The sequence below is a fragment of the Xenopus tropicalis genome, chromosome 6 (genome assembly GCF_000004195.4).
Source record: "Xenopus tropicalis strain Nigerian chromosome 6, UCB_Xtro_10.0, whole genome shotgun sequence".
In the NCBI taxonomy this organism is placed as follows: domain Eukaryota; kingdom Metazoa; phylum Chordata; class Amphibia; order Anura; family Pipidae; genus Xenopus; species Xenopus tropicalis.
In genome coordinates this window covers 30986952-31013026 of record NC_030682.2, presented here as the reverse complement: position 1 = coordinate 31013026, position 26075 = coordinate 30986952, and the positions used below count along the sequence as shown (strand labels likewise).

The window sequence follows — 26075 nt, the reverse complement described above, 5'->3', positions numbered from 1 at the left end:
AAGTATATGTAAAATATGTTCTTGCTTGCAGATGGGCCATTTATTTTGTATGTTGAATTTGCCATGATATTTCTTTGGTAATTTAACCTAATTTGGCTGCATATACAGAGTTGAATCCATTTCCAAAACTAGAGTATTTATGCCACTAGACAATCAGTGATATACGAAGCACTGCTTATTGTGTCCTGCAGTTATTACAAAGCACATTTCTGTGTTTCTGTGTTGCCAGTACAGAGTTTTGCTTACTGCTCAGGTTTGTCTTTGTCTCTGCAACAGTCCACTAGGTGGAACACTGGAACAAAGCAGAAAAAGAAACATTTTTGGCACAGAAGTCCAGCTTAAACATACCTCACTGAATTATTCTCCTGGCACTTGATAGGCACTGTAATGAGCAGCTGCTTTTCTATGGAAAAATGTAATTTAGCACCCAAGTTTTTATGTGGCTTGTTGCAATGAAAAAAGGTGCCTTGTACATTGGCTAAGCAGCAGTTTAAGGAAAAACATCCCCTGTCACAAGGCTACAAGCACTAAAAAGTTGATGTAGGGCATAGGGTCTTAGGGTAGGGCAGAAAGATAGTTTGCTCTAACATCAAATGGGTACATTGGGAGGAAAAGGGAGTTAAAAGTATAAAAAGGACTAGTTGTATGCATGTAACAATTAGATATTTTCTCTATATTAATCAGGGTTGCGCAAAGTATAGCCCTGACAGTTTCTGTACTGCAGCTCCCACCATTCTGCTGTAGTCTCACCTATATGTTTCTGCTTGCCACTGACTAGTAGGATAAAGCCTTTTTCACCCCTGGTTCTGATTTGTTGTCTGCCAAGGATCTGACTGGGACCAAATGCCAAATGGTAAAGCACTGAGTGCACCATGTATTTGAAGGTTAACCATAATAAATATAACCAGTTAAGTGTTTTTTTTGTGAGACTGTCCAATGAAGAATGGTACATACATTATATTTATATTTTAGTACATTGCCCCATTAATCTAAGACAGAGAAGAGTCTCCACTTGCCAAACGGATTTTCAGGCTTGCACAAGGGCTTTATAAAATAACCCCCAAAATGCACTAAGTTTGCCTAAGAGCAGCAACCCACTACAACCAATAAGATGTCTGACCAGTGACCAGTAAATGATACAGTTCCTATATGTCACTTAGGGGCATATTTATTATACTGTGTAAAAAACAGCGAGAAAATTCGCCATACATCGCCAGGCTTCGCCGTGTAAAACGGCGTAAAATCGGTGTAATTGTTTTATGGAAAATAACGGCGTAATATCCGGCATAATATCCGGCGTTCAGATGGCGATCTTTTCCATTTATTTTACACAGATTTTTACTCCGTTTTTTCGGCGAATTAAGTTTTACACAGCATAATAAATACGCCCCTTAGTTCCTTACCCCCATTTGTATGAAATTCTATATTTTGGCCCCTGGATAGTCAGTCCACTATATGACAAATTATGCTAGATCTAACCTGTGGAGCCACTTACATTTGATGAAGAGAAGCAGGACTGGACGGTGCTGCTCTGAGGCCTTTGCTGATGCCACAAGGCCAGATGATGAGACATTAGACAATATAAAGAATTTTGGCATCCGGGACATTTTATATAGGAGAAGTCACTTGCCCTGGGCCTCTCTTTTCTAACTGCAGCCCTGCATATACAGTAGTTTGCCAAAGAAGAGGCCAGATTCATTTCACATACCCAGACTAAAACAGATGTAAGCTTAATGTTTCACAATATTCAAAGCATTTCCTTATAGACACCTCTTGATAGTCATTGTAAGTGTTTGGACATTCGCATAGTTGGCAAGAACTCTCACACTGCGGCTGAGAAGAAATCCCCCAGACTTCGGAATCTCATTCTACTTAAATGTTGTTTATGGAAAAAACACAGATCTTATTTCACTCGAAACATGCGAGAAACCATAGGAACTGAGACGGAAGATGGAATCTTCCACATAAAAAGGTTGATTTATATATCCCCATGGCGTTAGCTTAATAACTAAGTAATCCTGGTACAGTATGAGCAGGGGATATTTAACAGAACCAGCTTATGTTTATGCACTTACACACTCCCAAATACCAAACATGAGCTCATTGTTCCTTGTTGCATTATTGCTAGTATAAATCCCTTCTCTTAGTACTTCCAAAAATGCCCATAGTACCCTATAATAAATGATAGTACTTGCATTCCCCTTAATTGGATTTTATTATGACCAAATCTGGATTTAGAAAATAACACATCTGCATTGCTTTTCCCACTGTGGAAAACAGGGGTAACTCCTGTTTCAGTAATGTCTTTGGGCAATTTTATTGTAATGTCTTCATAGCAACTAATTATTTTTCAGTGAGTAATACCATTTCATAGGAAAACTAAGGACCATATTTTATAAAGCATGGAAATAATAACATGTACCTGTACTTCTTTGACACTCTTTGTTGGATCGTATTTATATTAATACTGCCTATTATTAAATCTTCTAAAGTTTTGTCATATAGAAATAGTTATAAATGTATTAAAACAACATTACGTTAAAGTAGTAAAATGTTACTGTAATTCCTTTCGAAATGTAATAATTGGATTTTAGCACATTTCAAAGATATTTTGGCTCCAGTCGACGTTAAAAACCTATAAGCTATTACATATGTACAACAAAGAAAAACTGTGTTGTATCTAATGAAGCACTGAACCCCTGAATCCATCGTAAGGGATTTGGGCGAATACCGAACCGAACGGAAGGGTTTCCACTTCAGCATTCACGCAGAAATATTTAACCCTTCCAAATCCTAATTAGAATATGCTAGTTGTATCGAAATGAAATAATTTAATGAAGCCTGAGATTCTAAATTTTTCCAACTTCAGCACTTTATAAACAGGCCCAAAGTACTTCATGTTTCTGTATCCCTACAAGAAGGAAAGGCTAAATTACTAGGGGGTGCCAAATGTAATTGTTTACCTGACACCCCCAGCCAATGCTCTTGTTTGGAGAAAACTGCACCGGCCTGGGATAAATGCAGGCGAGTGATCCTCTTTCTCCCTTCTCCTTTTACAGCGATCTTGGTGCCCGCCCATGCTCAGATGAGCAAAAAGGCCAGCTTTTTTGTTAAAGTTCATTTTTTTACTCTACTGTGCGCACATACAAAGACCAAAAGTGAAAGCGTTGGTGCAGTTATCTCCTAACAGGAGCAGGTAAGCGATTAGAATCACTGGGGTGTGCCTAACATTTTGGCACCCCCCAGCCATTGTAACTTTCCTTCTTTAAAGACGACAGGGATAAAATCTGACATTGGTCCAAAGCAAAAGGTCAAATGACTGCTGGAAATCACATCAACCTCACACCAAAGAAAGTCAGTGACTCATAGGAATACCATGGAGGAATGGAAGAAGTGCAATCAACTGTGGTTGAAGGAGGGGACATTCCTTCTAAGTCTAGTCACACATTGGCAAGGGTCTTTTGAGGGAGCCCTGCCCAAAAAGAGCTGTTACTCTCCTCCAAAAAATCTTGTGCATGCCATTGATAAACATCACTGTACATACTTCGTCTAAAGTACAGTTATCATAATTATGCTTTATATTGGGTGTATCTCCACATAGAGCACAGCCAGTAAGAAACGACTTCAAACATGGACCAGGAGAAAATCAATTTGTTCTAAAGAGAGAGTATTTGTATAGAGTGTGTGTCTCCTGTGGGAGTATTTGTGGTCATATATTCTGAATACTTTTTGGATCATTTCCTTCCCTTTTGTTAAGTTTCCTGCAAGTGGAAACTCTTTCCTATTGACTACAAGCTCAATGTGAAGCTTTACTAGCATAGAAGGTACTCTAAATTAAGAATGTCAAGTCCCTTGTGGGCTGGGCAATGCAAGAATGTAATAAAATCTTGTGATGCTCTCTACAATAGAGTACTGCTGGGGTAAAATTAGAAACTTTTATACTTACAAAAGGAGGTTATTTCCTGGTACTCTTGTAACTGTATCTACTCTGCGCTTTGACCAATAGATCTTTGCAGCTTGATGACTGAAATTATTTCAATATCTGTTACCTATTTCCCATCAATTGTTCTAAAAAAACATTTGTCAGTTTTTGCATTTTGCAATACTGGTAGCCAGGTTATCCATTGATCATTCTGCAGTATCTGTTTTCTGTCATTCCATTATATCTATTGGCTAGTTCTGATTATTTTTGTTATTCCCATTTCCATGTGATTAAGACAGTGGGGCAGATTTACTAAAGTGCTAACTGCACCAGCGCAGTTATGAATGGCAGCAGTTAGCAATTAGCTTTGATACACCCCCTTGGTGGATCAGGCCTGTTCCCTATCCTGCTCCTATCGGCCTATTCTCTGCTCCCTATGTCCTGCTCCACTCTGGCCTGTTCTCCAACCCCCCCCCCCCCCCATCCTGCAGTAATAGAGAGAATTTAGATTTTTTTGTAAAGAGGGGATAAATTAACAGTCCACACGTTCTATAACTGAACTTCAGGTACCAGCAATTTTAGCCATCTATATACCAAACATGGATTCAGAGGGCTGCAGGTTTAAACACTGTGTTCAGAGATACAGAAATATATAGTGACATGCCTGTCATCTTAAAGAGAATGAGATGAGTAGGCTCTCTAACGCAGACACACAGCTATTGTCTGGAGACATAGCAGAACTGGCATGTGACCTCTGGAAGAATTGGATGAAGGTTAAAGAAAAGTAGAAGAGGTTGTAAAAGAAACACACTTTATATGTAACTGTCAATACAATGAACAAGTACTGAAGGGGAAAGCATTGTCTTATGGCAGCAGTTTTTACTTCCTTTGATTTTTATTGAGGTTTTGATGAGTTCTTCCCCATATAATAACAATTTTAGGCACATTTTATGACAATACCTCTAGCAGTGGGTTTATGATGTGCATATGTACTTCAGAAAATCTGTCAATGCTGTCTGTAGGGGTATGAGAAAAGGGATGATTGTCACAGACATTCATTAGACATTTTCTGTTTATGCAAAGTGGTGCTGTATATACAATATACATATCTATAATAAAGAAAAGAATAGTGTGTAGAAAGGGTGGGTAGTTGCATGATTTAAAAAATGCAAAAAGAAGCATACACTTTTGTTCCTTGCAGTGTTTATTTCTAAAATATGGCAAGGTGCACTAAAAATAACACTTGGTTAGAATTGATCCCAGGGGCATTTGAACCCTAATGCAGCCCTGAGATGGCCTAGGGAATGCCGCCCCCCATCCCTCCACACTAATTACTGTGGTCAATATGTAAAAAAATTATGTTAATAAACAACATCAGCCTTCTCCTTCCAAACATTTATTTATTGTGGGTAGAGGTAGGGTTGCCACATATCTGGGTTTGAACCCACAATGTCACTTGCCCACCCCCAAATGCCACATTCCGCCCCCCCCCCATCATTGCCCATCCAGCTTTTGGCACAGGCACAGGTGGCAACCCTAGGTAGTGGTGATAGTGGGGCACATTAGAACATATCAAGCCTCAATATTGTTTTTAGTTTTCATGCAACAATGAAAGATACATCAGACCTCTGAGCAGATAAATCTAGTTCCCATAATTACAATTCAAAAACCCATGTACAAATTTTAAAGCAAAGTAATTATACTCATTGTGCATCTTGCCATTTATTTATATGATATGACTGACTTGCAAGCCCTAGGCCGCATTATGCCTGGCCCCCACCAGCTTTTATATAACACCAGGCGCAAGAGCTGGAGTTAAGCTGGCCAAATATGTACCAATAAAATAGCATTTTACAGTTTTTGTATGTGGGGCAGATGATTCCGACTGAAATCAGTTGGTTTGTCAATATGGAAGGTTTAAAATTTCATTTCTCAATGCTACTAACCCAGGCCAGACAATATCTGGTGCCTCAGTACATAAAGAACTGAAGCTGCATCTTCTCTTGACTTTCTGCAGTTTTGACTGTTTAGGCCAGTGCTGTCCAACTGGCGGCCCGCGGGCCGCATGCGGCCCGCGACCCCCCTCTGTGTGGCCCCCCACCTGTCTGGCTGCTTTGATGGCTTACCTTTGTGTAAGCTTTAAATGGTATCAGTACTGAGATTAACTGCCCCCCTGCATGGTTCACACCTCAGATTCAGGCTGTAATCAGGCTGTATTGTTTAAATATGTAATCCCCTGTGTTGTTCACACCTTTTAATACCTGCATTGTTCAACCCCTGCAGTGTTCACACCTCAGGCTCAGGCACTAATCACCCCCATTGTTTACCTGTTCACACCTCAGACATAGGTACTGTAGGTACTTATGCAGGTATTGCCTGGACTATGCTACCTGTGTGTGTATGGCACACACAGGGAGCATAGGGTAGGCAGAGTATGGCACACACAGGGAGCATGGGGTAGGCAGAGTATGGCGCACATAGGCAGTATAGGGCAGGGAGAGTATGGTACACACAGGCAGGGTAGGGCAGGCAGAGTATGGCACACACAGGCAGGGTAGGGCAGGCAGAGTATGGCACACACAGGCAGGGTAGGACAGGCAGAGCATGGCACACACAGACAGCATAGGACAGGCAGAGCGCTGCCTGTGTGTGCCATACTCTGCTTGCCCTATGCTGCTTGTGGGAGGTGATCCTGGCAGGGGTTTGTTGTGGGAGTTTGTTAGCAGTTGGAAATAGCCATTAAATGGTCCCTAAGGTGTGTAATTATGTGTTGGGTTGCTGTGCTATCCACAGGGGAGGAGGAGGCATATGGATTTAAGGGTATCTCTTAATATGACATAATTCTTTCACAAATGAATGACGGTTGATATCCCCACAGTAAGGACCAAGCATTTGGGATTTTGCTGTGCTACCACCATTGTGATAAAATAGGTGTGGTTTGGAGTGGGTGTGGTTTCAAAAAGAGGAGTGGTCAAAACTGGCTTCCATTAGCGGCCCTCCACCATGTATGCTAGAGAAATTCCGGCCCTCGGCACCGCAGAAGTTGGACAGCACTGGTTTAGGCCATAGAAGAGTGCACATACCCCATAGACATACAGTGTCCAGTACCCATAGGCCGACTGCCTTGATACCTTGATAGCGTATACAACCTTTAAGGCAACATCAACTCCAGTGTGGGATTTAAATAACATGAGAGTGCCTACTTTATCAAACCTGCCCATTGCTGCCTAACAAAAGGACTTATTATCTTGTTTTTTATACTCTACACATTTAGTTATGACTCTTTTTACCATCAAGACAATGCACATTTAAAGGCATTTACTTGTTTCTGCTTACATAATAGTTTATAGAAACACCTGTTTCCATAGGGCAGGAAGTAAGTACAGGCCCTAGGTTTGCCATCTGGCCAGTATTTCACCGGCCCAACAATTTGCAATAACAGGTCCATCTTCCCCCTGCCTGCCTATGATCCACCCCATTCTAGCTCCTACAGAGTCACCAAATCACTTCCTAATTTACCCTTGATGGTAATTACTCTGCCGTCTAATGTAATGGCCCCACCCATTTGCATCACAGCAGCCCACTCAAAGAACTGCCCCAGTCAGTATCATCATCACCAAAAGGTGGCATCCCTACCAACATCCAAGAGTACTCCCTAACTTGCATTTCTGAATGATGCACAAGTTAGTGAATATGTAAAGGATGGGAGAGGGACTTCATCCACAGATGTTGATGGCGGGGCAGGGTGCCAGGTATGAAAACCAAACAGCTTACACTTGAGCTTCCTAAACTGAAAACTGGATTTGCAGTGCTCCTCCTTTATTGCAAATCCTGCATTCAGTGCAACCCTAGCAAGATGTCACCTATTGTCCACTGTTGCCCAGCATGCAGATTTTTGTTCAACACAAAGGCTAAATCTTAGGTAGTTTATATGAATGAATTGAGCTCACAAACACTGTTTTGCACCAGGACTCACTCACCTAAGAAGACAGTCCTGTCTGTAAAAAGTTACAAGTAAAGGATCCATCTATAATAATAGCAAGAGGCAACAGCTTGGTGTGTCCATTCTACAAGTGAAAAAAAGACGTTTTGTTGCAGTCAATGTGACAGGAGTTATAGATGTAGAACTCATAGCCAGCCACCCTCATGCATCATTTTGACACAGAATACTGCAGCACGCCCCATACAAAAAGGCTTAAGCCTTGCTCAGTTTTCTGTTTGATTTATGACCTTGTTGGCACGGGAAATCTAAGGTACAGCAGAACACTCCTCAGAAGAAACGAAACAATAAAACAACATTCTGCTTATTTAGGGGCAATTTAGCAAAACAAGTACAGACAGTCTTCCAACAACAGCTAATACAAGTGATCATCTACTCAATCTCCACTTCAGACACTCACTAAATCCACCCACGGGAATCTTACGCTACGCAGGCACTGCCTGGTAATAACAAAGTGACAAATCCTATTGTATAAAACCAAACATATATTTTATGCAGTAACCCAGTTATTATCATGTCAGCACATACACAGAAAAGAGGCAAACCACATACAATTATCCTGCTGCAGAGCTTCCCTGGCCTGACTGAAGGGAAGAACCCTCAGGTGCCCTGGCACAATACCCCAGCACAGAGAAACTTGCTGGCTACATAGGAGACCAATTAACTTTATTACTAAAAGTACAGTTCCATTGCCATGACAAGACTGCAGGCCAAGCGCTTTTATTTAGGTCACAAAAGTAACTTCTAATATAGTTTACAACACAGGTTCCATTATTTATTATAAGAGTCATCAATGTTATCACAAAACACAATTAACCACGTTATTCTTGACTCTTATGTGTTATAGAGAGAATAATGTGCAAGCTATTGTACAAAATACAAAAAAGACACAATCAATGGCATAACTATTGCTCGACTAAGGGGTACACCCCTGAAGCGCTGCTGTTTTTGCTTAAATAAATACGCAGTGGCTCAGCCTCGCTTGCATTACACCTGTTGTGCCGGTCGAGTCTTTGAATCTTTGCATAACTATAGAGGAAGCAGACTCCACAGACACGGGGTGGCCCAGGGGACAGAAGTTTTCAAAAATTGTTAAAAAATTGTCCCTGGGCACAGTCCTTCCGTGCATTTATACCAATCATTAAAGGTACTTGCATGCAAAGATGCTCTTTGGACTTCTCTACAGTGGCATCAATGGGTCCAATCTGCCTCCTGTGACAATTGTGTGCAAGTGCACCTATAAACGCTGGGGAAACCTGGGGCTACTGCCACCTGTGAGCTGGAGGTATTTCCAGGGTTAATTGGTTAAGCAGACTTGCGCCCCAAAAAATCATGCCCTGATGCAATTCTAAAGTGCAGACACAATCCTAGTCTGAAAAATGGTATCCAATATTGCCACCCCTCGTATCTGCAATTACACCATAATTGTGGGAAAAGACATTGCATTCTGGGTAAAAAAATTGGTGAACTTCACACTTCATTGCACTTTGCACACTGCACTTGACTCGTAAATGAGCCTTTACATGTCACATATAAGGGTTCTGTGATTATATAAAGCCACAAAGGCAGAGGTCAAGCACTTTAATACAGGTTAAGGATCTCTTAATTAACTTCTCATAAACTTATATTATAAAGCAGGGGTACAAAAGTTTAGTCATGTGACACAAGTGACATCAACATCACTAGGCATCTATTATAACTGATAACTTCACAAAGGACAACTAATTAATAAATATATATTTATAATGGTAGGCAAACTTTTTTGGCAGGCATAAATTTGCGTTAAATGACATGTTTCGCCATAGGGAATTTTTGTTGCGAAACTAAGGCACACTCTGCAAAGGCACTGTAACCATTAACTTAAATTTAATTTGTAAAAAAAAAAAAATCACTTATTGGAGTTTTTCGCAAAAAAAAAAGTTGCTCCAAAAGAATGCTTACTGACTCCAACTCATTTCCTTTTTCTCTGTAATAATAAAACAGTACCTGTACTTGATCCCAACTAAGATATAATTACCCCTTATTGGGGGCAGAACAGTCCTATTGGGTTTATTTAATGGTTAAATGATTCCCTTTTCTCTGTAATAATAAAACAGTACCTGTACTTGATCCTAACTAAGATATAATTACCCCTTATTGGGGGCAGAACAGCCCTATTGGGTTTATTTAATGGTTAAATGATTCCCTTTTCTCTGTAATAATAAAACAGTACCTGTACTTGATCCCAACTAAGATATAATTACCCCTTATTGGGGGCAGAACAGCCCTATTGGGTTTATTTAATGGTTAAATGATTCCCTTTTCTCTGTAATAATAAAACAGTACCTGTACTTGATCCCAACTAAGATATAATTAATAATTATTGGAGGCAAAGAAATCCTATTGGGTTTATTTAATGTTTAAATTATTTTTAGTAGACTTTCGTTAATTTGGATTGCCATACTTTATCTGGAAGACCCCAGGTCCTGAGCATTCTGGATGACAGGTCCCATAAATGTATATATTCCAACACAACTAGATAGGATATTTAAAAAACAAGAAAGAAAAAAAATCATTTGACATATCCTTACTGATACTTGCATGTAATTATACCCACCAAACTCAACCAGAGGAGGAATATAAAATACACATCTGCTGCTTTCATGGATGAGTAAAGAGTTTAATGAGTTTTAATTATTTCAGCTGTAATGAGACACTAACGGTCAAAGGCTCAATTTTCCATTATGGCTTCCTTAAGTAAGATGTGTAAATGTACCACTTTTAGCTGTTACAATAACAGTATGGGCTCCTAGGAAGGATTCAAATCGTGCAATGCTTAGCTTTCTACTTATTGGCTGTAAATTAAGTGACAATTGTCAATGTTTTTCCTCATATACATGTGAAGCGTGTATACAGAGTGTTTGGAAATGATAAACTGGGGGGACTCTGCAGCACTATGAGAAACCAATGGTATATATAGTATGTGCAACCAGTGACAATACTAGATATTACTTAGCCCAACAGCAAATTCATTCTTAGTCCTCCAACAGGTTGACCTGTCTTACCAATCATAATTAATGCTGCTTATTATTTAGGGCATCATGGGACCCCCTGTACCTCCTGGGACCCCCTGCAGCTGCAGGTTCTGCAACCTGCATTCAGCATTCCCGTGGCTAAAGAGTGTGAAGAAGCTCTTAATGTAGTACTTTGATAGCAATTAGTACACAAGTAGAATTTCCCTTTAAAATGTATTATGCATATTATCACTTTGTAACTAGGAGAAAACTAGTTTGTCACTGGTAAAAAAAAAGAAAGAACGAAAGGCTAAATCCCTGGGGGTGCCAAATGTTTAGCACCTCCCAGCAAACGCAGTGATCATGCCCAGTAGGCACCTCTTTGAGGTCTTCATAGTCGGAGAGAAGAGTATTCAGAAATAAAAAGGGGGCAGAACTTCACGCTAGTAGAGGAAGTCAGTAAAAGCTGCAGTTTAGTTGTTTCTAATAGAGAAACAAAATAAATCTGAATGCAGGGAGAAAGGTCTGTTATTCTGGAGGCTGTATAGAGTAATATTAGGGGATTACACAATAACAGGCTTATTTATTCTTTAAATGCAAAGAAATGCCATCATCATCTTTCAGGGGGAACAAAAACCTTAGAGAATACTACAAATCTTCTACTTTACAAACACTACAGTTGGTTTACTGTAACAACAGAAATCAGTGAATGTTAACTAATGTCCTAAAACCTGTAAGTATTGATCACAAAGAACAAACCAAGCCGTGTTAGAATGATGGCACTCTGTCGATGTTACGAGTGAGTTGCCGAAGGCGGCTTCTCTATTGCACTAATACACTCAGTGAGGATAAATAATGTTTACCATTAATTTTAAACCCAGATTTGACCACCAGATTCTTATTATATGTTATATTTCCTTAATACAACATATCTGATATGACTGATCACAGTTTCATTACATAGATGCTTTGTGGTCACCGCTCTCCTTTCCATCTGCTTGATCTCCTCCATCTGTTGGAAACTAAATGACAGCCTGCGTTCTTTTTACTTCGTTATTTAAATCAAAGACACACGAAAAACTATACCCTCTATGCCTGCAACAATCTTTTTGACTATTCTTTCTACTTGCACCTAGCCATTTGCTTTGAAACGATTTGCAATAAGTGCATTATCTCCATTCTCTTGTGTTCCATAGCAGTCAAGCCCTTTATATCAGACTCCCCAGGGAGCAACGGTTTCATTGCAACAGCCTGAATAAAGTGAATCGACATCAGAAATCAAGTTCTAACATCCTTTATACATCACCTAACCCCTTTTCAGGCTTTTTCTCTGTTTCCCTCTCAACCTGCCCGATAAAAACCTTTCTCTGTAGGTTATCCAATTTAAAAAAAAAACAGTGGTAGGAAGATTCACATTTCTACAAAAATGTGGAACGCGTAGAACCCATCACTGCTAAAGTCAGATGATTTTATTCATTTGCCGCTTTAAACACACACAAATACTAGGCAAAGCAATGTAACAAAACTGATTGCTAGACAATGAAACCTCAGGTTTGCATTTCTAGACATGTTGTGAGAAATCCAAAGCTGGTGAAACAGAGGGGCCCCAAACGGTTCCACCTTTGTTCTGCTCTATTATCACTTGGGTAATGTGTCTTATTAGCCTTGCTTTCAACTGCTGTAAGAACAGGAGCTTAATATGGACACAGCTTTCCATGCAGAATTATGGATAATATTGGTTACAATTCATTTTGAAAATTCAAATTGAAAAAAGATTTAATTTTGCTAATTATAAGGTATAAGAGGTGCTTAGGAGTAAGCCACCTGATTCTTATGTAAATACTGGCCTCGACCCTGTATAGTAGTACAAGTAGTCGGCATTCCCACACATAAAACATTTATTTGGTACACAAAACAATCATAAATGTAACCATAATTCAAAAAAATTAACCACCCTAAAGAACAAAGGTACCTCAGTGCTCCATGGTATCTGAACTCCTCAATCCTAACGCATTTTGTGTCACTGGATGTTTTATCAGGACCTCCTCTGTGATCATGATCATGACCAGGCTTGTTTTGAACACCAAACATGTGTAAGACTGCCTACTACTAGTATTACTGTATTACTAATACAACTCCCTTTGGCTTCTATACAAACTCACCATCTTTATATTCGTGTTTTCAAGTTTTTTGTGCTTACTAAATATCAAGTTTGCAAATTTCGTAGCAAAAACCTTGTTAAATCTGCCCTTTAGGGTTCAGATTTACTTTGGATAATTTTAAAGTTATTTACAATTTTTTTGTACAGTTAATGATTTTTTTTTATCTCAACTATGAATGCCAATTAGGTTCACTATTCAATCAACATTATGAATTGGGTGCATCCAAATATTATCATAATGTCAATAATATGTGTCATTCTATGATGACATATCTTTTATTGAATCTTTTATGTCTCCGGACAATTCCCCCCACAAGCAGTTAAAGAGTAAACTACCCACATGTTTTATTCATTAGGGGATCACTTTAATATTCTCACCTTTTAGAAGACATTAATAACAGTACAAACAGGAAACGATCTTTCAGGCATTAAAACTCGCAATTCTACCTGTTTGGCAGGGGAAATTAGAATTTAAGATCCTCTAGGGCAAAGACTGACGTGAGTGATTGAACGCTCTCTGTACAGTGCTTTATGATATCTTTATGCTCTATAAATAACAAGAGGAAATAGTACAAAATGTAGCCTTCAAAGGCGCCAAACATTCCCCTACACCAAGGCATGTTTAAAGATATCTTGCAGTTGTGATACTACATTAGCAATACTAAAGCAATCAGTCTAATGACAAATTCTTTCTACAGTAGTTGCATAGAGACAAACAATGCTGAAATTCATGTATTATTCAGCAGCCATCACCTCCAGCATTCTAACACATAAGCCTTATTTTATGCACAGAAAACAAATACTTCACAAAAGCACATGCTTGGTTTATAACAAGATCTCATTTCTTCCACATGCACCTACCCCTATTCATTTCATTGGGAACTCTACATTCATCCTTATGAAAAGACTGATATAGGAGAAGAGATGGGGCCTGGCAATAGAGAAGGGCTTTTGGGTAAGGTTGGAATTAAAAAAATTAGGGATGCCCATTCGGATGCATCAAGAGCTTTAGGGCTGATTCATTAGTCTTATGGGGGCTTTATTCATGAAATATTTGGCTACGTCCCCAAACCTCTGCACCCCTTTGCTTCTGGACCCAGTATTAACAGATATATTATAACCAATTTATTTCCTACTGCTTGTATATATCCCCCAAATTAATTCTTCTGCTGCACTGTACTGTATTGTATGGGACTTGCTATACAGAATGCTCGGGGCCTGGGGTATTCTGGATAAGGGATCTTTCCATAATTTGTATCTTCATACTTTATGGGGGACATTTACAAACGCTCTGAGCATTCGTTCGGACGGGCATATTTTCACTGACTTTTTCGTACCTTACACGACTTTTTACTTTTTACTTTGCGACATCCTTGGACCAGGTTGGAGCTGCAGAGTGCCATTGAGCCCTATGGGAGGCTTTCCTTGGGCTGGGTTGGAGCTGCAGAGTGCCATTGAGCCCTATGGAAGACTTTTCTTGGGCCAGGTTGGAGCCGCAGAGTGCCATTGAGCCCTATGGGAGACTTTCCTTGGGCTAGGTTGGAGCCGCAGAGTGCCATTGAGCCCTATGGGAGACTTTCCATGGGCTGGGTTGGAGCTGCAGAGTGCCATTGAGCCCTATGGGAGACTTTCCTTGGGCCGGGTTGGAGCTGCAGAGTGTCATTGAGCCCTATGGGAGACTTTCCTTGGGCCGGGTTGGAGCTGCAGAGTGCCATTGAGCCCTATGGGAGACTTTCCTTGGGCCAGGTTGGAGCTGCAGAGTGCCATTGAGCCCTATGGGAGGCTTTCCTTGGGCCAGGTTGGAGATGCAGAGTGCCATTGAGCCCTATGGGAGGCTTTCCTTGGGCCAGGTTGGAGCTGCAGAGTGCCATTGAACCCTATGGGAGACTTTCCTTGGGCCAGGTTGGAGCTGCAGAGTGCCATTGAGCCCTATGGGAGACTTTCCTTGGGCCAGGTTGGAGATGCAGAGTGCCATTGAGCCCTATGGGAGACTTTCCTTGGGCCAGGTTGGAGCTGCAGAGTGCCATTGAGCCCTATGGGAGACTTTCCTTGGGCCAGGTTGGAGATGCAGAGTGCCATTGAGCCCTATGGGAGGCTTTCCTTGGGCCGGGTTGGAGCTGCAGAGTGCCATTGAGCCCTATGGGAGGCTTTCCTTGGGCCAGGTTGGAGCTGCAGAGTGCCATTGAGCCCTATGGGAGACTTTCCTTGGGCCAGGTTGGAGCTGCAGAGTGCCATTGAGCCCTATGGGAGACTTTCCTTGGGCCAGGTTGGAGCTGCAGAGTGCCATTGAGCCCTATGGGAGACTTTCCTTGGGCCGGGTTGGAGCTGCAGAGTGCCATTGAGCCCTATGGGAGACTTTCCTTGGGCCGGGTTGGAGCTGCAGAGTGCCATTGAGCCCTATGGGAGGCTTCCAAAATCATGCACAGAAAGATCAAAGTCGGAAAGGTTTTCTTGCATTTTACGATCGATTTTTGTGACTTTCGGATCGCCAATACGATATTATCGTGACTACTACGATTTTTTCGTAAGCATATTTGTGATATTTGCGATCTTAAGGAGACATATTGGATAATTGGGAAAAACCCTAATTTTGTAGGCAATTATGAATAATATACGGTGCTGCACAGCAGGAGGGGGAGAGCCAATCACAGCCCTGCAGTCACACAAGCACAGACAGGCTTCAGTTCCCTATCAGGTCAGCCTAGCTGCTGATTGGTTCCTATTCTACAGTGCAGGGTACGGAGGGCCGCCGGCTCCCCAGCTCATCCAGAGAATTCAGCCAGCAGGAAGTGGAACTGATGGGCGGGGCTAGTGGGGTTTTGGGCAAATTTCTCAATAAATCAGTCCAAAACACAACTTTTTTAACACAATCCTTCTATATTTAGAGGAGTACAATTCCCTGGTACATTGTTAATTTTTATAGGATATGTCTCCTTTAAGAGATTATCGTATCCAATCAGAGTTTATCCCATTCGGGATTTGAACTCGTGTTTTCATGAAACGCAATAGGCTTGTTCTTCCTCCAATAAGGATTGATTACATTTTAGTTGGGATCAAGTTTGATGGTACTGTTTTATTATTACAGAGGAAAAGGAAATCATTTTTAAAAATTTGAATTATTTGGTTAAAATTGAGTTTTTGGGAGATGGCCTTCCCATAATTCGCAGCTGGTTAATGGGTTTCGGGATAAGGGATCCTATACCTACATATGCAACAAATATATTTACAAATCAGTGGTGAAATGGGCCTTCTAGCTGCTTTTCAGGTTAGAATTGGGCCTGGGTGAATTTTTACCATTAGACAAGGCTTAGCTTGTAAGTAAAAAGTCTGATTTTACATTTTTTTAACTGCAAGTTTAGCTCTTTTAGTGCTGGTAAGGAAAATGGTGTGCAATGGAGTGGTCGGTGAGTTCCACCAAAATTGATTAAGTTGGGAAGTATGTAATAATCATATGATTTTATTTATTTTCTTAACTCCTCCAGTGTCTTGTGATGTAGGAACACAAAGGCCTGTTGGCTCTCGGACTGTCTGTGAGGCTAAACTAGAAACCACATAACTAGAAAATAGCACATAGGGAAATATACATGATGAAACGTCTACAAAGCTAGTAAATAACAATTTTCCAATGCTGCTATCTTTCACTAAACAAGCCCAATGTTTAAGGCACTTTTTATTTTGATGAAAGTGTTTTTGAACCTTTTTAAATCATCATATCCCACTGCGTAATGTATCTAATTCTGTGTTGCACTGGTGTATTGACTCACGGCTACAAACAGATTTGGGTATTTTCTCAGATATATTCAGAGGGTGTTGACTTGAAACAGAATGTCATAGAGTCATGTGATCACCGAGTAATAACATGATTTTAAGAAGTATAGAAAAGATTGACATACCTTCCCTGATTGCAGTAAATGGAGTGCCTTCTTCTTCTTGCAGTCTTATCACCTTCAGTGCCACCAGCTTCCCATTAACTCTAAATAAAAATGAGAATGGTGATTTGGAGAATATTTGATTATTCATTCTATACACGCATGAATTATACATTTAATTGTGACTTAATCCAAACTGGTGACTTTGTGATCTGATTTCATTGGACCAAATGGCAATGGATCACCCCCAGACATGCTTATTCTGCAAGGTTACAGTTAGATTGTGGTACATGTGTTTTGGTGTGAGATTTCTATGCACTTATATGTCAGGGCCATATGAACTTTGAGTACTTGCATGTCAGGGACCATTTTGTTGCATGCGCAGTGCCTTTTCAGACGCTAGGCCGTGTTTAATTTCAAAGTGATCCTCGCCTTCTGGTTAAGACTCTGAGCCTTATTTAAGCCTGATTTATTCGTTGCTACACCTTTTGCCTGTTTAATCTACCTGTCTTCTGGTTCCTGATACCTGGCCTGTAAGCCTTAGACTGACTGCTTGCTGTACCAATTTCTGCCTCAATTTGACCATGACCATTTGACCAGTTCACAGCACTTCTCCCATTCCTCCACTGAGCCCAGACTGTTTCCAACCTCAGACTCTGGTTGATGGATTTACAGGAGACTAATTGTATCACTTCTGACTCTATAACCAGGTTTGTGACACCCACCCATCCTAGGGTCAACCAGAAAACCTGACACCAAGGGCCAACTCTTATGAGATAAGATAAATTTTTATAGGTGTTATATTGCTTTATGACAGGGGTGGGCAAACTACAGCCCATGGGCCACGTCCAGCCTATTGGTCTTTTTAATCCGGCCCGCCAAGGACTGGTGTGTCTTGCTTTGACCAGACTCCACAACTCTCATCCCGTGAGACTTGGTGTCAAGACTGCATGTAAGCACTGGCCTGGCCAGTCTGTCAAATTTTAAAAGTCAATGTGACCCATGAGCCTAAAATTTTGCCCACCCCTGCTCTATGATGTAAATAATTACTGATGGGAATCTTCCTTGGCTGGGCCCTACTAGGCCACACAAGCTCTCTGGTGCTCTGGCAGGGTAATGCAATGCTGATCACCCTGCCTGAATTTCTTAGCTGGCACTTAAGTCCACTGCTTCACATTTGTGCTGACAGTGAGATTTCCCTGTCACTCAGCAGGTCTTGCCTAATCCTATTCATATTGGTCTGATTGCAATTGAAGTCAGCATAGTGCATGAAAGCTATAGAAGAAATGCATTGATCAGTTGGCCTTTAGACAGTAACTGCTTCACTTGATACAACATAACATTTCATGAATTAATAATTGCACATTTATTGCTGCTTTTAATAGAAAAAAATGTCATAGAGATTATATAAAATTCATTTTATTAAAGTAGGATATATGCTATAAAAAATGTATAATTTTAACATAACAGATATGGATCTACGCTTACTGTTGCCAGAATACAAAGTATTACAAAAAGTATTTGCTACATGAAAATGTTAGTTAGTTTTGTGCCGAGCTTTTTGTAATGGTATTATTATAAGGATAAACATGTAGGAATTACATGATTCCATACAAATTATTATATATAGTCTCATAGTAATACACATGTTTCAGCACCTAAAAAGGTATAGTGCTGGGTTTTTCATCAACTAACACTAAACACAAGCATTCTAACAACTCTCAGGTTACATAGAATGCAGTGGACAAAACACCCCAAATATACCCATAAAATGCAGGCTCAGTATTTCCCATTATTAAGCACAATAAGGCTACAAAAAGTTAATTGATCCTTTATGTGGGCTGATAAATACTGGACAAAAAAGATAAAAATACAAGACACAATTGAGGATCATATGTGTAAACTGAGGGAGTAGCAAGAACATATTATATAAGGTGGCAGCTACTATATCCATAGATGTTGTACTTTTGCCACAGGGAGGAAGGCTTGCTACCTTTTGCAATTCTTTAAAGTGGCTGGTAGGGGGCAGTGACAAAGAGGGCAGAACATGACACAAATGGGGGTGTTAAAAGAAGGCAGCCAGAAGAGGGTGGATTGAGGGGAGATTGGGAAGGAAATAGGTAAGACTGGGGCAGGTCAAGGGCTTAGGTGGGCGGCCCATCTGTAATCCAAAAAGCTCCATCTTTCATTCCACTTCATTTTAGTGAAACAATTTAAATTTTTTACAAATATTCTCTTTATCTGTAATAAAACAGTACACTGTATTACTCCTAAGTAAGATATAATGAATCCTTACTGGAGGCAAAACAACCCTTTTGGGTTTATTTAATGTTTAAATTATTTTTTGGTATGGAGATCCAAATTATCTAAAAACCCCTTATCCGGAACACCCCAGGTCCTGGCTCACCAAAAACTTAAAATTAGCCACAAAGCCAAGATGGGGAGCATGTACATTTTTAACATTACCCTTTTCTTGTATAAATATGGTTCTGCATGAACAGTTAGCTGACGGGTGATGACTTGCAGTTAAATAATGCAAAGATCCTTGCCCTACAACATTTACAGAGAACAAAGCACTAAAGAGACTTGATAAAGGGAATAATGCATTGGCAATAACTGACACACATGCTGGAATATTTCCGGATTTAAATGAATAAGCTGAACAATAGGTTTAAATATTAAAAGTATTGTTTAGCTTATTATTTTTATCCAATTAAAAATGGATTAACGGAAATTAATATTTTGCCACTTATAGTCAAAATGGAGTCTTTATGAATTCTTAGTATTTTGGTATATACTCTAAATAACAACTGAACAATCCCGTGGTTTCTCCCAGTAACTACCATATTTCTAAATGCCACAGAGGAGCTTGGTCATTAAACGGAAGGATTCTAGATTAAGGCTACTGGTGATTGAACTGGAAATTTGATGAAGCCCAGTGTGCACAAATGTCAACCACAGGGCATTCTCCATTTGGACATGTCACATGTGAAGTACCTCAGGGCCCTGTTCTATATCCATGATTAATTTGCTTATTAATATTCTTGTGCATCAGTTGGCAGTGAACCAGTTGTCAGTGGTTTCCAATTGCATAATGTTATGCAGGTTAAAACAATGGACACAGAAGGTTTATTTGCTGAGGGATCTGGACAGAAAGGCAAAAATATATATAAGAGGCAGATGATATTCAGCACAGAATTACCAATAAAGAAATGTTTAAAAGAGAGTGTTTAATGCCAATTTTTTGAGATACAGGTATAGGACCCATTATCCAGAATGCTCGGGACCAAGAGTATTCCGGATATGGGGTCTTTCCGTAATTTGGATCTCCATACAATAAGTCTACAAAAAAATCAATAAAACATTAATTAAACCCAATAGGATTGTTTTGTATCCAATAAGGATTATTTATATCTTAGTTGGGATCAATTAAAAGGTACTGTTTTATTACTACAGAGAAAAAAGAAATCAGTTTTAAAATTCTGAATTATTTGATTAAAATGGAGTCTATGGGAGACAGGCTTTCCGTAATTCGGAGCTTTCTGGATAACGGGTTTCCGGATAAGGGATCCTATACCTGTATCTGTTTTTTTTATTATTTTTCTCCTTCAACTTAATTGTATCCCTTTCCCAACCAAAACATGCATGCTGATTATAGGGGAGAGGCAGACACATTGATTGGAATTCAGCAGAGAGCAGTAGGAGTATAGACAGGTTACCACTGTCTGGCCATGCTTTCCTTTTCACAAATAAATACATAAAAACAAGTATGGGAGCTATTATCTGGATACATGATATCCACAAATCTCAAAATTACATTTTAAGCAAATACCAAATATTTTTGTTATTTTTTGTTTTGAAAAAATAGTATATTGTACTTGATTATTACTAATCCATATTGGTGGCAAAACAGTGTTTTTTTTAGCAGACTTAAGGTATCTTGGTAAGTACCTTTACCTGTACTTACTTATATAATAGGTTAATGGTAATTGTCAGTATATTAGCCAAAATGTTCACAGTGAAGTCCTTTGGAGTTGGTGAAATACAAATCTATTACTATGTCTATCTGCCTGCATGTCTGTCTGTTGGTCTGTCTATCTATATTTCTGCTTTATATATTTTGTTCAAGTGTTCTTCCTTCAAGAAATTGTTGGGCACCGTGTTTTTTAGCCAAGAGCCATGTGAATCTCAGTTGCTAATTAGGGACCAGATCATTGTTCAGCATTTTGATGGATGTATATACATTTTCAAAGTTTTCAAACTTTACCCTGTGTATTTCATATCAGTCTTAAATACGGCCTACAAATACAAAAGGATTTGCTGGTAGAGGGGTTTCCATACTTCCCAACATTTCAAAAGTGTAAAGAAGGACAAAAAGAAATGTTCTGCGTAGTGTGGCAAAAAGTATTTGGCCACAGCCATTTTTGCGACCACACCCCCTAAGTACCACTCCCATTTGTACAAAATTTGGCAGGTTATTGAACACATTTCTGGGGGTTTTGGGGTTTTGTTTTATGTGTTATTACAGTTTTGCTAATGACAGTGAAGTTGCCCTATAAGCTGCAAATCTCAGTTCCCCCAAGAGACCTGTTTAATTCATTAGTTACAAGTGTATCTAAGTGCAGGTGTTGAGTATTCTGGACTCTGACAAAAGCCTACTTATCTAATTAAGTTTGAGAAACTTTGTATCTTTTATAGCGTTTAGTGCAGGAGACCAAAGGGAAATGAGGGATTTTCAGTAAGAATCCGGGACTGCGGGCTGAGCTGGTAAAATCAGGACTGTCCCCCAAAAATCGGGACAGTTGGAGGTGTGGTGTTTCTTATTATCGGAATGGACCAGTAAAACTGAAAATTAAATAACTTTTATCTAACAGATAATGTCTAGAAGACATTATATAAAAATATGAAAATGATGTGTTAATGCAGTTCTGGCATTTAAAATATAATGAAATGCTTTCAGTTGAAACAGATGAAATTGGAAGTGACTGCGGTGTTTCATTTACAGGGAAAATTGTCCAAACTCTACCAAGTACCCCTATACAGCTAGATTTACGAATATATGTTAACTTGGCATTTTCCAAATGAATCAGGCTTTTGGGCTTTATGTCCGCATGTCAAATAACCTTTAAGTAATCAGTTTCACGAAATGAAGCAGTACTGTAACAATGATTAATCTGTAGCAGGGTTTACACTTGTTTAAGATGAATTCAAAGCTTTGTTTAATAGTGCCACATTGGGTAATAAAAGTCAGCTTGTGAGACCAGCCTCACAACATCATATTATGCCAGTCACTCCAGGTCCAACTGTGGTCGATGCTGGACTGGGACACCTTTTCATCTTATTGAGAAAAACCCTTGTATACCCACATTTGAGAAGGTTATTGTTTAGATGTACTTGACTGATATAGCCTAGAGGGCACTGCATTTTACCCACTAGGTGCCAATTCGCTGAAGTCTATGGAAAACATTTTATACATGAGTTATCACAGCAAAAAGAGGGCAGCTTCCACAAAGACACATTACTGCTTGTACAAGCTGTGTAAGATCACAGGGAAAAACATTAGATACAGACTGCAGGACAGCACCGAGACAGACAGACAGTGTACAGGTGTAACATCTCTATCCCCATTTTGTTTAAAGCTTACATCATATGGTTATTTGAGGATTCATTTTCTCTCCCCTTTACACTGGGCAAATTCCTGAGAAACTCACTTTGCTAGCTCTATATAATGAACAGCCTCCCTGGATTCCCCTGATTATCTGTGGCCGGAGCTCATTACAGACTCCAAACTAATTCTTTCTATTGTTCTTACTCCTGGGAATAAATAAAACTCATACAGAGTCTGAACAGATAGAAAAGGGACTTGTGACCCACAAACGGTAAAGACCCCACTAACTTCAGGGCCCACCAGGGAAAGTACCAGTATCCAGCAGGCCAATCTAAAACTGAACCTAGTCATTGGTGTCAAAGGAACCAAACACATTTAAGGAGAAGGAAAGTCATTTTGGCATTTTATTGGCAATAGATTTGACACATTAGTGCCACCTAGAATGCTATATTTATTCTGCAGAAAGCTTTATCATACCTGAGTAAAAAGCCCTAGAAGCTTTCTCTGTTTGTTTAAGATTGCAGCTGCCATTTTAGCTTGGTCTTCATAGCTTCCTGCTTGCAGCTTAGCCCTTATAGCTCAGATTACGCATTCCTAAGGGTGGGCGGAGTGAGTTCTTATGAATTCTTATGGGAGGGGGAGCAGGAGAGGGGAGAGAGAGGAGAGAGCTGGCCCCAAGAATGAAGGATTTTTCTGAGAGAGGAAGTCAGATACCTTAAGATCATGTTTACAAAAAAGGGAACAAGAAATCCTGTGTTTCTTTTGATAGAGGACTCAGTGCAGCTTTTCTGTGAGTGCTTATGGCTGTATTTACATAGACCCTTAATAACACTTACTTAGTTGAGGATGCTTATGTCCAACCTCTTAAGAGAAGGTAAAAACTGTCTGTCCATGCAGGCCCAGAAAACCTGACCTACTAACCTACTATAATTGTAAAAATTGATATCTAATAATACTTACTTGCTTTTTCCTTTATAGACTGTAGCATATGAGCCTTCTCCTAATTTTTCCAGTTTTTCATAAGAGTCTGCCTTTCCAAATTTTGGACTTGTTGGCTGGGGGAAAAAAAGGAAAATTTATGTAATATTGTTTTGGATCAGCCATACCATTAGGTTAATAAATAAAATGTACATAACAATGCAGAGCAGCTTCATTTCATATCATGAGCATGGGGGTGCATTTTTTCTGATATGTTTTAGGTAAACCTTATGCAAGCAATGTAGTGGAGAAGCACGGCAGTGAACCAAGAATATGGGTATATATAAAGGCATTCGTTGTAGAAAGTGGAAGTTGCACAACAACTTTACTGCAGTTAACAGAAAGTACAGAGGAACTACAATATTCAGTTGAGGAAGCCTTATGTACTTAGGGGTGGTTCACCTTTTAGTGTGTTGTAGAATCCCTATTCCATGCAACTTTGCATTTGGTCTTCATTATATGTTTTTTTGTCTTTTAATTTTTTGCCTATTGGGGTTAATTAATGTTTTATGATTTTTTAGTATACTTAAGGTATGGAGATCCAAATTACAGAAAGACCCCTTATCCAGAATACTCTTGTTCCTGAGCATTCTGGATATACCTGTACTGGCAGACCCCAACAGACAAAAAACTTTTGCTCTGGGAGCTTACAAATGTATTATTACTTTTTATTACTTATCTTTCTATTCACTTCCTCTCCTATTCATATTCCAGTTTCCCATTTAAACCACTGCCTTTGTTGCTAAGGTAAACAAGCACCTTGCAACCAGATAGCTGTTGAAATTCCAAACTCTAGAGATAATAAATATGAAAACTAATTGCAAATTGTCTCAGAATACTAATATCTATATCACACTTACAATTTAAATGTGAACAACCCGTTTAATAATATTAAGAACTGTTCAGAGATGGGCAACTAATATATTGGTTGGTCTACACAAAAAAAGGACCTAAGAAAAGTACAGAGGAGAAGTAAGAATTACTAGAACTCGTTTGGCAGAAATATTTAAATATATCCTGGCACTTCTGAGAGTTTAGGGGAAAGTAAATATTGTACTGCTAGAATAATATGAACTTTGAAGGAGAAAATTAATGGTACAGAACATACAAAAGCACTTATTTTCAGCCTGTACAGCAAAGGGACTCAGACAAACATGGAATTCATTGACTAACTGGACCAGCTGGATCTTTTCTGCCATCAAACTCTAAGTTACTCATTGATATATTAATGTGGGCATGAACCAAAAATGGCAATAATGGACACATGCGTTACATTGAAAGCAGGTGTTTGTATACAGATGTGAGTTAATCAAGCAAATAGTATTCCTTCATGCTTTGAGTCATGGATAAAAAAAGCTGGCAGGCCATGGTTTGATGAAAGAACCTTAGTTCCATGGGTGATTGTTGTGGCTTATTTGGCCGGAGCTTCAGCAGCCAAAATTGCACGGCATGCTGACGTGTCACAAGCAACAGTCACTAGTGGTAATGGCACAAAAGTCTGATCAAGCAAGCATTGTGGGCCAGGAAACTCCCAATGCTGTCAAGAACTCTCTTTACTGATATCCAGTTATATCCATTTGTATTTTTGAGCCCCTTTTTATGTTTTTTGTACTCTTTTTCCTCTCTGCAAAGCGGGTTGTGATGTTTTATCCAAACAACAAAACACTGTCAACCAGGCAACGGTGAAAGTGCAGCTATCAACCAGATCTGTGCTTCAGGCTGACATTCATGGCAATATCCAAGAGTTATTCAGTTTACTGTAAATACAGATACAGAGCATGAGAAGTCAGTCTATTGAGAACTTTACAGATAAGTGTATTTATTTTGGCACTTAACAGATGTCTGCATCTCCTTCGCGGTGACAACTGCCAACTTCATACCGTGTTATAAAAAGGTTTTGGAAATTTGCACACTAAAACACAGTATGACTGCACCCCAAAGTGAAAAATACCTCTTGTAGCATGCACAACAAGAACTTCTGCGCCCTATGTGGCGCTCTTCCTGCTCTCTATACTTATAATACGTGAGGATGTACTATATGTACTGGGGGAACTCTGCAAGAGAATGCTTTATCTGCATTTTATGATGGGGGGCTGTGAGTACCCACCTACACCTTAACCCTGCACTCCAGTGCAGTTCAACAAGATCACTGCTGCACTTTTTTTCTTTACATACGTTCTAATTGGTGTCCATGCCAAATAAAAGGGGTGGATCTGGTTTTAAAAAAAGTCTATGAAAGTTCCCCTTTGTAGCACTGAACACAATCCTATGGTCATTTGAGCACTTTTCACAAAGAGGTTTTTAACAAAGATAAAAGTACTACACTATATATTAATCATTAAGTCTGTGCTTCTATTCTATAGCCATCGGGGCAGGAGGGATTTCTTTATATTTTTGCTTATTGGAAGGATTTCTGGTAGTCTTAATACTCTGGCATGTATTTTTAGTATGTAATCATTTTCATGTTGCTAAAAATGTCTTGTTATACTAATAAACTCTCTAACATGGATGCACCGAATCCACTATTTTGGGATTTGTCCAAGC

The 26075-nt window shown here is 39.5% G+C and overlaps 1 protein-coding gene across 4 annotated transcripts in view; it reads right to left on the bottom strand.

The window, feature by feature from the left end:
• cdk14 (cyclin-dependent kinase 14) overlaps nucleotides 1-26075 on the bottom strand; it is a 279683-nt gene that overhangs the window by 170554 nt on the left and 83054 nt on the right. For all 4 annotated transcript variants that reach the window (XM_012964199.3, XM_012964198.3, NM_001102988.1 and 1 more), the window contains 2 exon segments: nucleotides 23514-23608; nucleotides 16970-17049 (listed from right to left, as the gene is read on the bottom strand). In XM_012964199.3, the coding sequence (XP_012819653.1) occupies nucleotides 16970-17049; nucleotides 23514-23608 (175 nt within the window).